This window comes from Colletes latitarsis, chromosome 2 (assembly GCF_051014445.1).
Source record: "Colletes latitarsis isolate SP2378_abdomen chromosome 2, iyColLati1, whole genome shotgun sequence".
Classification (NCBI taxonomy): Eukaryota; Metazoa; Arthropoda; class Insecta; order Hymenoptera; family Colletidae; genus Colletes; species Colletes latitarsis.
This window is the reverse complement of record NC_135135.1, coordinates 17387151-17401275: the sequence shown is the minus strand read 5'-3', so window position 1 is coordinate 17401275 and position 14125 is coordinate 17387151. Positions and strand designations below refer to the sequence as shown.

Here is a 14125-nt window from a genome sequence, read left to right as displayed (position 1 = left end):
CTGTTTGCAGTTAATTATCGTCGGTAAAATGGTCAATACAATTGGCTAAACTTCTGTCCGCGGTTACGAGACAGATTCTGCCACGAGCATTAAAGTATAATAGAGTATCATTGTCAGGATCGGACGTTGAATAATTAAATACGATGAATTGTTAAATAGACATGTTAGATATAATCTCGACTACATGCAAAGAAGTTTTATTACTTGCAGTTCCAAGTTAAAGTGCCATTTCTTCCTTTAATAAATACGAAGTGTTCCCAAAACGATAAATTGATTAAATTATTTATATGCTTCCAAGACAGAACGAAATAATAAAAGGTTAGGTCTCAACAAGCTAAATAGAACAAACGTTTAACATTTCATTTCGAGTCCTTGCTTAAAAATAAAATTGTATTAATACGAATCTACGAAAAGAGAATAATATAAAAATAATTATCGTAATTATGATTGAAAAATTACAATATGTAAAGCGAGAATTACGATATCTCGCGTTATTTAATTTTATCTTTATACGTTTAGTATTTGATTGAATTATTATTCGATCGATTTAATTGATTTACGATTTCTTTATAAAAATGTGTTTTTTTTTTATTTTTTTTTCGCGATACTCCGATACTTGTAACGGAACAATCGCGAACGATTGGTAACCAAATTTACGTCAGGACTAGATACATCTTTTATTCTTACACGCAAGCATGAATCATTTATCAATTTCTGTCCACCTTTTTCTGAATCCCGTACACCATTTGCATTTATATGGAACGTTACATTCAATACTTTTTGCGGAACGTAATCTATTATAACGAGCGTACATCTTTCTCTTTTTACCCCACCCCCTCATCGTTCCTCTTTTCTTCCCACCAAGGGACTTATTATCGAGGGGCGTTCTTGGGAAGGATAATTATTATGTTCCCGACGTTCTTGAACATTAGCAATTTCTTGCTCTGTCCCTATCTCCCAGACCCTAAATCGCGTTTAATTATACCGACTAAACATTAAAGACCACCAAATTACGATGCCCCCTGACAGGGTATATTTTAAGGAAGTCAAAGGGCCTAAACGAGCCTTTTCGAAGCGATCTTTGACAATTTTCTCTTTGGCAAATTTTATTCGCGACTAAGAAATATCAATTTTAGATTCATTTATACACTAACTGAATTTTGTTACGTACACAAAAAAAAAGTACAGTTTTTTACTATTCTTTAATTTGCTATATTCGATCCGTCGACACAAGATACCTCGAAAGGAATATCTCTGATATTTTTCGCAAATAACGTGTGTTTTGATACCCGAGGAAGTAAAAAAAAGCTCAGAATATATCTCTATAAACTTTATAGCTACTAAGCCTTCAAACCTCCATATCTGTGGCCATTTTACGAACGTCGCTTTTATATTTTACCGCCATATTTCCAAGACTCTAAAGTTTAAGAAAATGCAATAATCTAACAATCGATTTTCTAAATCCCGTAGACCAGAATATTCTTTAATATTTGAATTACGAGCTGTTGCGTAATTTCTCTTATTATTTCAATCAATTATTTTCATTTTCCTTGTTCAGTGTCAGGAGTTAGGTACCTAAATTCGGCGAAATTGAAAAATTTTTAATCATTTTGGAAAAATTATTTTTAACTGCGGGGGTCAATTGCAATCATTTTTGGTCAATACATATATCCCCGTAATCCTACTCAGATTCGAGAAAAAAATTCATTACTGAAGATATAATGTCTGGCCAGAAATATTACCCTGAAATTTCGTGCGTATGTTTAAAATATCATAACTCCAGAACGGGTTGGAGGATTTTAAAGTTTCAAAATGCAAACAACGCGTATTTTAGTGTAGAATATGTACAAATTCCAAGAATGTTGGAAAAGTCGTTTTTTAACCACGTAAAAGTGGTCCAATTTTCAGACGACCATAACTACTATAATAGTGAATATATTTCAATGAAATTTATTTCTGAAGTAGAGCTCATAGATAACTATAAAAAAGTGTTATACAACATTTCCATACAGTGTCAAACAAATTTATTAAGAATGAAAAACGAATTTTTAAGAAAAATCGACAAGGGGGATGTCTCTTAACCACGTAAAATGAGAAAACCACGTAAAAGTGGTCCAATTTTCAAACGACCATAACTACTATAATAGTGAATATATTTCAATGAAATTTATTTCTGAAGTAGAGCTCATAGATAACTATAAAAAAGTATTATACAACATTTCCATACAGTGTCAAACAAATTTATTAAGAATGAAAAACGAATTTTTAAGAAAAATCGACAAGGGGAATGTGCTTTTATTTCTAAGAGTTGAAATAATGGCGGACGCGACAGTGCTCGCGTATATGGTGTGAATTAATAGGTCGCCAATAAAAGAATTAAACGTGTCCGGTTAGCCAATATCGAACGTAAGTAAGCAAGGATTTAGAGCAGCAGTCATCCATTTGATATCGTTAATTCTTAGCGATGCAACGACAAGTTCAATTTATTTCAGCTCGAAATTAAATTATTTGGATTTCACAAAGAAACGCGTGCGGGTGACAGTTTTATAATTGCGCCGCGTGAATTATTTTCCTGCGATTTCGTTCAAGTATATACGAACGTACGCGAGAAAAAATATTTGTTCGTTCTAATCTGTCCAACGGGGGCAAATTATTAACGCAGTCTTCGAGCGCGATTCCTTAATTAGAAATTTTCATTTTTCGTATATTTCTAAATTATTTTATTAGAAATATAATTAGAAAACTAGAATAAAATATTTCATTTTAATCTTCGGATTACCGTACCAGAAATATTTTGCTCGTCGAAATTACGCTTCTCCTTTAATATTCTATTTTCTCTATTAATCTTAACCAGCTCTACTTATTATATTTATATCGACTGCGTGAAGGGAGTGAATGAATTCTAAGAATGCACCCGGAGATCAGGGTGCTTGGTAGCACGTGACACGAGCGTGTCGAAAGTTTAAAACTGCAGTATAGTTGGAAAATCGACAGAGTTTTCATGATAAGTTCGCGAAAGTTTGGGAGACACAAAGTTTGCAAGGGAATTGTCGGAATCGAAATCTATTTTAAGCGAGCTAAATATATTGTTATTTTAAAAAGAGTACCCTACGCAATTAAATAAAACTTATTAATATTCTTCTGATTAAATAAATGAATTTGTCTAAACACTCCTTACGTAGCTGACCTTTTAATAATACATATTTCATATTTTAACTTTTACCCTGCCTTTTAACCTTTTATAGTTTTGATTTCCTAGATGTTTGAGCAAATAGGTTTCGTACTAATTGCTACTGTTGCCTTAAAAGCGCCGATTATCTCTTCGCGACGGTCCCTTGCGAGTTATTATTTAAGCAGCATGTAACCGTATCCCATTCTGGTCTCCGTTTCATACTCTCGACCCCGAGTGGTGGTTCGTGGAACAGAATCAGTTCCATGTCTATCCAGACAGTCCCAAGCGAGCGACGGAAATATGGGCATTATTGCACTACAGTCGTCCAACATAGGATACAGAGATATTTCACCATTGACGATAGAATGGAAATTTGACAATTAACCCAGCGTTTTACAAAATGGGAAATGCAACTTCCAAAGAGAAAGACGTTCAACCTGAAATATTCAGTTGCAAATCATTCCAACTCTCGTATTTAAGAGATCTCACTGTCACGAGATAGCGAAGCTATATCTAAAAGGTAATTAGCGTACTTACCTTATTGACCAATTACCCGAGAAAGCTCCAGGAACGTACAAAGGCCTCGAAAGTTTTCGCTGGAAGCTTCGCTGGGAAAATTTCAAGAACAGTTTCAACGAGTATCCGTTACACATGCTCCTTATTTCGTAAGATCCTGTCAGAAGTAGTTTACACCCCTTCTCGCGCGGTATGAAAAACAGCCTCGTAGATCGTGTTCTCCCTCAAAGAGCCTAAGGTATCTTTTGATCAGCCCGGTGAAACGAGTGACGATGAAGAAACGAGGCGCCGAGCAGAGGTAAAACTAATTCTGACAGTAATTATCGAGACCCGAGCGTCGATCTCATTCGCTTAATATGCATTTTTATTTGGAGATATTATTTTCACAATTGTTTTGTCTATTATAATTAATATTCTAAGGTTTCCATTTCGTTTGATTTTTATATTTTATATACCGACTATATAAGATTTTAGTCGTTAGATGTTTTTCTTCCGCTTTTTAGGTGCAACTGCCCCAGTTTTTGTCGGGTCGACGGAGGGCCAAGTTACGATTGAGTCGAACTGGGTTGTAAAACCGGCCGTATTCTCTGAATTTCGTTCTAAGGTTCCAGAGTAGAATAACCCCCGTTAGGAAAGTTGTCTCGTATAACTATAAGTACGATTTGTGCGAACGAACGTATTTTGTTAGATGGTAATTTTGATCGTGAATGACCGTTATCCTTTTATCATTGTTTGTCCGACAGTTTCACCGGATATCGTTTCCGGGGGTGATACCAGCGCCGACTTGGCAGTCTCGGAATGCGACAACGCGACTCTGAGCTGCAGTGCGACGGGAAGACCAACCCCAAGAGTGTCCTGGCGAAGGGAAGACGGAGAACCCATTCTTATAAGGGCCTCTTCTGCCGGTACATAATGACACTATAAAACTCGTGGATATCTCCGCGGACAGACCTCTTTCACTCGCTGCTTCGTAAAAAAGGCGGAGAGACGACGGCGGTGGTTTAATTTCGTTTGCTACTCGTTACTGCCTTTGTTCGTGTCCCCGTCACCACCCCCTCAGTTTTTCTCCTTCACTTACGCTACCGTGTTACGCGAACGGAGCTTTATTACAATACTTATAACCAGTAATCGCTGCTTTGATGCTTTATGTCGCTGGACGTCGATAGCGGAATGTGATATGACCAGCATCTGTGATTTCTTCTACGTTTTTCATATCGCGCGCGCACCAAACGCTCGATTATCGTTTTCCTTTTTGCACGGTAGTTGCGTAACAAAGAACGCTGTACCAACAAAGAAACGTATCGTTTATGGTAATACAGAAATTCTCTTCTCTGACTTTCGATATCCACGAAGAAGAAGGAAAAGAATTTCTCCTCGTTGATTTCCGTATGCTTTTTTTATGTAACTTAACCGTGAATTTTATTCTTTTGTAACGGTGATTTGGCGCCTGATTTCAAGTCGAATCGATTCACGATTTTTACAAAAATCATTTTACGTAGATAATTTTTTATTTTGACTACGCTCTGCAATCTACTAATTAATTTACTGTGTTTCGCCTTTTATAAAGTAACAAAATATTTTACAAATCGTGGAAAAGGATACTTGTAATACTATTCTATCAAATAAATGTGACAAGAGTTTTTGCTCTTTTCGAACCGATTGGATGGACTCGGAGTACAAACAATTTAAATCCACTGATTTTAGAGAGCAATCCGAATGATATTATTTAACATCAACGAGATTTCTACCTCTGTTTTTCGACACTTTCAAAAATTACGCGTAAATTTAAACTCCACGAAAGAATTGTGTCAAAATGTTGCGCATAAAAGCACGACCGAATTAGACATTAGACATTTTCAGTAGCTTTTCGAAATTATCGCATAAAAGCGAAACTGTCCAATATTACTTCGCGAGAACACCTTTCGTTAAACATTCTCCATTCTGTTACGCGATTTATTCGCGTTATTATAAATTTATTCGTTTCATTGTTTCATATTTTTTAATCTATCTATTTAGACATTTAAATTTCCTTGCAATATTCGTAAAGTCGAAACGCTAAATAACAATTTAAAGTGTCCAAAGGTCAAACCAATAAAAAACATCGGTTGAAAATATTTTCAAACGACTTGAATTTTGCAATTGCGTCAAAGCAAAAAATTCGTGCAAAAAAAAAAACGAGGATCGATTCATTTTTTTTTCTGGATCATGCACCGGAATCGAAACCGCGTGAAAACGAGAATTGAGTGTACTTAAAATCGTACGTTTCCAGTAGTTCTTTACGCTCTTAATATCGAAACTGTGTACCAACGTTTGCTGTCGCGCTGAATATTACCTACTATTTTAGTTGTTCCGCTTTGCCACGTGTTATTTTACGAAATTCTATATTCGAACATATAGCTTTATAAACTTGTAACAATAATATTTTCAGCATCAAAGTGTGAAATATTTTCAGGTCAGCCCTCGTAATATTACGTTATTTATCTGCACGTATTTAATAATACCTGTCCGCCGTACCGTGTATCGCAATATACACTTTAATAGTAAATTTACAGCATTCGACGAGCGTTCGCTGTTGAAGAATCTATACGTTCCATTCGCTCGAAATTGTTACACCCTTAAGGTAGGTAATTGCTTTTTCCATTAGACAGCGATAAACCTTTTGTACGTAGCTGATTATTAGTAGTACTAATTTATTTTCTTAAGGTAAATTTTATTAATTTCGTATTCATAGATATGTGTGTTTAATTTAACTTGTTCACTTTAGGACACGTGCTTATGACAATATAGATGTTATCTTTAATATAAAAAATGTAAAAGAAATAGGTACACCATAAATGCTAAAATATATTTACGAAAATGTTCCTATGATTATTTTTTAATCTTCGTTTACAATATATTCAACGAAGTAAAATAACTGGTCTAATCTTTTTTAAGAAAGCACCAGTTCTATAAAAATTGCAAAATAAACGACGAAAAATTGTAATTTCATTCGCAAAGTTGAAGACTCGAAGGTAAAGCGAACGTCGTATGGTTAAAGTTGAATGGTAGTTTTCGTTAGTACAAACATAGGTTGTCTGTACATGTGTATGATCCGTCGTTAATTAATGCTAGATGGTATGCATGTCGTTCAAAGTTTAACTACCGGGTTGTTCGTTGTCGTAAGTACCAAAGAATATTCGCTATTCACCGCCATATGACCCTACATTAATTCGGTATTAATAGGGTAATTAGGCGGCCCTAATATCCTAGTTATGTTGAAGTTCTCTTCGCGTAAAGAGGAGGGATTTACTATAATAATATGGCTCCACGGGCCAGGACGTAATTCATAGCAGAACCGACAAGGAAACGAGCCCGCTGGAAAGGAGCATGTCGAAAGTCTGGATTAAAATTCCTCCGTACGAATTTCGCTTCCGTGAAAGTCGAGCTCTTACGAATCGGGACGCCTTGAAATCTTATTCATCGGACGCTTGTTCCCATAAAAGATCGCGAATGGCGATTGGAACTATCTTTTCGCGGACAGACGTTTGCAAAACCATCAAACCACTTCCTCGGAGAGTACTTTTTTCTCAATTTTCGACGTCGTAAGTGATCAAAATATGTAGCTCCATTTTAACGTATAGTCTTTCAAAATAGCGTAGCGAAAGAAAGTGGAATCTCGACAAATGCAACTTCGACGATCAAACGAGAGCCCCGTTTCTTGCACTGGCCTTAGAAAAATCGTGAAATCGATTGGGAAAATAAAATGAAATTCGCCAGTTTGAAATGTAGGTCGAATCTTTCGTTAAAATGAAAACTGTACAGCGTGGAAACTACTCGTTGGTATATCACGGTAGTACTTAAAGGCGCGTTACTATATTACGTTCAGTTTCTTTTCTTGCCCGCGAATTAAATAATTAGATAGTATCCACTTTACACGAAACAGAGGTATGAAAGCTGCGAAATTCCTGTGGTTCTAATATAATTAGTGTTGTAAAATCCACTTATAGCATTACGGGAAAATATGATTTCCACCCTCCGCGCATCGAATGAAAGAAACGTTCGTACCGGAATTGCGTCAGTGGAAAAGTGCTCGGAAAATTTCTTCCTTTTTTTTTTTTTTTTCTTTTTTCTTAACATAACATGTGAAACTTTCGTTTACATAGTCCCGTCACGTTTCTTTTTATATTTCAGAGATTTTTCATACCGCGTCTATTAACCTTATTCCGTTAATTAACTAGGAAGGGAACCTTCGTATTCTGTACGCGAGATTTGCAACATTTCTACAAAGACGGGCTCGCATAAAATTTCAGTCGCTATTTACTAAAGCGAGCTACGTAATTGTAACATTTGTTCACCGTAAAATTTCGGGCGGGGGACGATTGTGTGCGCGTTGCATTTACATTTACACGTTACAGAATTTCCACGGCTGGAACATAGTTTCGGCGCATTCTGTACGATAAAGTTGGATTTAAATGTATGGAAATATTAATCTCGTCCATCGTTGTTTTGCCCACCAGCTCTCGCGGTTGACGCCTGTTGTTCACAGCGTACACAAGAATATCAAATTAAAAAGAAAATAACAATATTCCTTTCACCGGTGAAACGTTGTTTGTCAAATGTATTCTAAGGAAAGAACAATCGTGTCGCGAATATATCGAATAAAACGGTATTGTTGGACTATCTAGATCGCGCAAAATTATATTTGCTAAATTAAAACTTGCTTTATTCGTGACTAAATTTGTTATAATGAAATAAATTCGTTGACCGTTAATCGTTCGTAGTCTACAACGAGTCATCTACTAATTTTTCCATCAGTCTTTCATAAAAGTTCATTAATTTTGTATGAAAAGAATTCAATCGAGCACGTTCTGACTGCACCGTCAATACTTCTGAACTCCATTCCGGAGAAGTGGTTTTGCAAACTTCTGAATAAGTAATAATACGATGAGGACACGTCGGAGGAGCAAGGAAAGTGAATTTTTAGATGAGAAATTTTTTGTACCGCGGAATTCACTACTCGCGGTCGAGCGTTATCGCGATGAAAGAAAATACGTTTTCTATTAAATAAATTAGGTCGATTGTTTTTTTTTTTGGTCTGCGATCGTTCCAGTTACCGATAGTAAACTTCCGCGTCGATCGATCGCGCTTCCGCAGCCGTGAAATGGATTTTTCTTTCCGCATCCAACCGCACGGGAGACAATATTTTCCGTGGATGTGAACCCCGGTTTTCACCGGTTGTCCCGCGCGAAATCATCTTACTAGTGTCTTTCTACGCACAGATATGAGTTTGTTGTATATTTAATATAATATACAACGTAGTACAAATGGTAAAATAATTTCATTGACAATGAAGTCGTATTAACGAATCGAACCCAAATAACTTTACTTTCATTTTCGTTTCCCAGAAAGAAAGAGACGCGGAGGATCGTGATCGATAAAATCGGTTACGTTAATTCGACTGGCACGTTCCGTCGCGTGTATTGGTAAAAGTTAATCCCCTTCGCTATCGATAATACGTGTACCGTAGGGCACCAAGGCTGGGAGAGAGTGGAAAGTCAAGAGCCGTGAAATTTTCGGACGTGAGCACACAGATTGGGCGTAAGAACACGGGTAGAGTGGGTATAACGAGGCGGGTCGTTGAAACAAGTTTCACCTTTTGAACTCGAAGACAGGAATAGCGGGTGCGCCGTGTAAAGAAACAGAGGATGAGAATTCTCTTCATGGTATCTTGCGTCACGCACACAACCGCGACGGGACTTAAGGCCGTGTACGTACGACCGTAGCGACACGTGGTACCAACCGCCGGGGCTTACACTCAGAAAACCAAGGGAGGAAGTACACGGAGCACGCTGTTACGCTGCAACTGTGTTTGCACGTACATCGCGGATAACAGGGTGGTGTAGTTTCTGCTGCAGAGGCCCGAGTTGGCAAAACTTTGGTCGACGTAGTTGCGCCGCCGCGCGCCTACGTCCCCCGCTTTGCCCTCCCCTCGTGCTCTCAGATGCGGCTGAAACGCTCAAAGCTGAGCGTATTTGTCTTTTTGAATGTAGGTATTTTTCCTCGTCCGTGGTAGTTAACGATTGTCGTCGCCGGAGACCGCCATTAAGATTTACTTGAATACACGAGTAGACGTGTCCGTGCTCGAGGATTAATGGAGCGAACGTGAGTGTGGTTTCATTAGAATGATTAATCGCGGTTCTTTAACGGTACAATAGCGCTTCGATCAACCGTTCCACGTTGGAGACATTATAGCAGATAATTATTTACGAAAACCTGCTTCTCCATCGGCGACCTTGCTCTCAGAGACGATCAGTGCCTCTCGAATTGAGCTCACGAAATCGAAACCTATGTTTTTAAACATTTTTAAACTACCCACAATTTTAGTTGAACTTCGAGAGTGCTAGATTTGTGTTCGTTAACGTCTGATCTTGAGAATTAATCTTTTTAGCTCCTTACGATCTTCAATATCGTTATTCGATTACTCGAGTCTTCGATTTTCCGTGATCGTACTGTTCCGTGATCGAGACCGCTCTTTTTTCCTGCGCTTCCTGGCCCTGTTCTAATAAAGCTTTGGATGTTCCGGTATGCCTGTCCCCGATGTACGTTTTATATTCCGAACCGTGGAACTCCTCAGCGCTCGCAAACATTTCGAGCACGCCGTCTATCTCTATTTTCCCCGGCACTTTCGTCGTGATTGTGGTCTGTATCTCGGCCAATTTTTGGAATATTGCCATCAGACTTACCGAACATATTCCCCGGATATCAAGCTGTAAAATTAAGCAATGGAAAAAGTAATCGGATCTTCGAACGATTCGAAAGGCGCAACGGAACGCGCGAAACAAAACCGACCGACGTTTCCGTAAATTTAATTTCGCGTTACGATAACCGATACAGCCCTTTGTTTTTATCTCGTAAATTATAATTAACGTTCTTCGTATCGTTAAGAATTCTCGTATCTTCGTAGTTTCGGTGGAATTTAATAACGGGTCCGTCGTTGAACTCGATCGAATGATGCGACGGAGAATCGTTTTAGAAACAATGAACATTATTTATAAACAAGCGCATCGTATAACATAATCTCGTAATACCACAGCTTTGATGCATCGAACAATAGAGATATTGAATAATAGAACCGCGGATAATCGAGGTACCGTTAAATCGAATTCCGGTTAATCGAGGTGCTCTCGCGCATACCTGGAAAATAATATGAAATTCGTTGTTTCTAAGGAGTATCCGAGACGTTTAAAAAATATATGTAAACACTTGAAATTCACGCGCTAGAACGACTAAAAAGTGCCCTGCATAACTTACTGTTGGAGCTACGAACGAGTAAAGAAAATGCTCCTCAAATAGTCTCAAGTTTATAAAGGTATATTTCTATTTGTAAAAGATACTGTATATCCCAATACAAAGCCTATAGTTTTCTTTTGAAAAAATAACAGAGGCTTAAAAATTGCACGCTCAAATCAAAACACCCTCTTAAATAAAAATTATTTTGACACCTAGAATTACCTAAAATATTGCCCACCTAGGTAAACACGCTTTAAAAGACAAACTTTATACAGGATGTTCCGCCATCCCTGTGAAAAATTTTAATAGAGGATTCTAGAGACCAAAATAAGACGAAAATCAAGAATGCCAATTTGTTGATGGAGGCTTCGATAAAAATTTATTAACAATTAAATTCAAAAATTTCAAATCGTTCTGGAAAAATTATTTTCGGTTGCGGGGGTCAATTACAATAATTTTTGGTGAATAGACATACCCCCCAAATCCTACCCACTTTCTAGAAAAAAATTCGAGAAGGTGTGAAATTTTTCGACGGAAAAAAAAAAATTTCAAATCGTTTTGGAAAAATTATTTTCGGTTGCGAGGGTCAATTACAATCATTTTTTGTCATTACATATATCCCCGAAAATCTACGCACTTTCGAGAAAAAAATTCCTTACCGAAAATGTAATGTCTGACCATACCATTGATATGTTTCACTGAAATTTCATGCGAATCTTTAAAACGTCATAACTCGTGAACGGATTGGACGATTTTGATGTTTAAAAAAGCAAACTACGCGTATTTTGATGGAGAATATATACAAATCGCAAAAATATTCGAAAAGTTGGTCCTTGACCCCGCAAAATGAGAAAAACCCCATGAAAATGGTCCAATATTCAAACAGCCATAACTCCTACAATTGTGAATATATTTCAATGAAACTTTTTTCTGAAGTAGAGCACATCGATACCTACAAAAAAGTATTAGATAACTTTTCTGTAGGGCGTCAAATAAAATTACTAAAAACGAAAAAGGAATTTTTAAGAAAAATCGACAGGGGGTAGGTGCCTATATTTTTCGGCGAAAAAAAAAATTTCAAATCGTTCTAAAAAAAATATTTTTGGCTGTAGGGGTCAATTACAATCATTTTTGGCGAAGAGTCATATCCTCGAAATCCTACCCACTTTCTAGAAAAAAATTCGAGACTGTGAAATTTTTCGACGGAAAAAAAAATTTCAAATCGTTTTGGAAAAATTATTTTCAGTTGCGGGAGTCAATTGCAAGCATTTTTGGTCAACAGACATACCCCCGAAATCCTACTCAGTTTCGAGAAAAAAATTCGAGAAGGTGTGAAATTTTTCGACGAAATTAAAATATTTGAACTCGTTCTGAAAAAAATATTGTTAGCTGCAGGGGTCAATTACAATCATTTTTGGTGAATAGACATACCCCCGAAATCTTGCGCATTTTCGAGAAAAAAATTCAGTGCGATCGGAACTTTAAACGTTAATAACTGTTTAACGAAGCCTTTATCAAAAAATTGGTATTCTCGATTTTCGTCTTATTTTGGCCTCTAGAATCCCCCATTAAAATTTTTCCCAGGGTTGGCCGAACACCCTGTATAACGAAGAAAGTTTATTTCCATCGTGGATAATTATGCGTTTCCTTAAAGTTTAATGAAAACGCGATTTAAATAATTTGACTCTGACGAAGGTGGAAGTAATGTAACTTTCGATAAATTCAGGTTACAAACTTTCTCTGTTGTGCAAAAACAATTGTAAAGCGTCCGCTAATCGAAAGTGACGTAACCCGACTGCCAATAAGCAAGAATTAGCAAAGTGTAAATTGTGCAGGGTTTCTTGTAGACGCTGTCTATATCGGTGCGTTTCTTTTGAAGCCTGAAAACCATCTCTCGCATGCATCTTCCGTTACTGTTCCAACCGACGATAGCGCTTTTCTTACGAGCTTTGCAAACTCGTTAGCGTTCGCTCACTTAAGGAACTCGTTAGCTACCTAAGTAGTGAATTAAGCATATATCTTCTCATCTTTTCTTTCGCTTACTACGTTGTGTGCATCGAGCTTTCGACTTTCTCCTTCCCTCTTTCCTCCCCTTTCCCCGCGATCTCCTCTGTTCGGTTCTCCCTTGTTTCACGCGCGGCGTGCCTTCGCTTTCCCCATTCTACTTCGGAGGCAGTTTCTTCGTTCAATCGCATTAGTCTGCGGTTTCGACCTGGTTAAAAGTTCTACCCGGATTCGTTTAGATCGGAGCCCCGTCCTGGAAAGTTGTAACTTCTTGTCCCGAGATATGTTCTTCCCATTTCGTCACCCTCCGTAGGCAATCTTTTATCCTGCGCCGCTGCAACGTGCTTGCCACTCGAGCGCTCTTGGCTTGCGTTGCTTTCGTTTAATAATTCTATTTTCACTTGTTGCCTCCCGCGCGCGGAACGCTCGAGAAATGTATCCAATTTCGAAAACTGACGTCCCTGAACCGATTTAACGACCCCGCGCAGCACCGGCTCCCCAACGTTTTCAGACGCACCCTCTCCGAAGGAAAGAATTTACGCGCGGCTGGGATTTTTATAGACAACAAATTTCTGATACGATCGTTTTAATTCGCTCGAAATTCGATTCTACTAAAAAATATTTCACAGGTACATTTAACGTGTGCACGTTGAAAACAATAAAATTCATTTTACATCTTCGCATTTACGTTTCTCGTTTCCAGTTACATGATTGAAGCAACGCTAGGAATAACTTGAAAATACGCTGGATCGATCGTACGAAGCCGAAAGTACTTCGACGATTAAATATTTCACGGTAGACAATTTGTAACGCTATCTGAGGTGATTTCCATTAACTGACACGTGACAATGAATAATTGAGCGTGTTTCAGTTACTGTAAATAGTTGAGCAGCTACCGCGTGTGCATTAACGTCACATCCAGATCTTCAAAGCTAATTACTCGTTCAATCTAAAGTAACTTGTTGCGCTAAATGGCGTTGAAAATAACGGGGATATGAATGAACGGCCTAATTCGATCGTCCATCCGGTTGACTTCTCTCTGCTTGAAATTAATGAGACTGAGACACCTTGTTTACGTTGCTCGTGCTCCCAGTGAACGATATTGCAATTAAAAACTAATTGTAAAGTACGGTAGATTCGAAGTACAATTTAGAAAGTTCTTCG

The 14125-nt window shown here is 37.7% G+C and overlaps 1 protein-coding gene across 1 annotated transcript in view; it reads left to right on the top strand.

The window, feature by feature from the left end:
- LOC143351345 (lachesin) overlaps positions 1-14125 on the top strand; it is a 129490-nt gene that overhangs the window by 106379 nt on the left and 8986 nt on the right. Inside the window, exon 8 of the mRNA XM_076782827.1 lies at positions 4432-4593. Coding sequence (XP_076638942.1) covers positions 4432-4593 — 162 coding nt within the window. The remainder of the gene's footprint in view (positions 1-4431; positions 4594-14125) is intronic.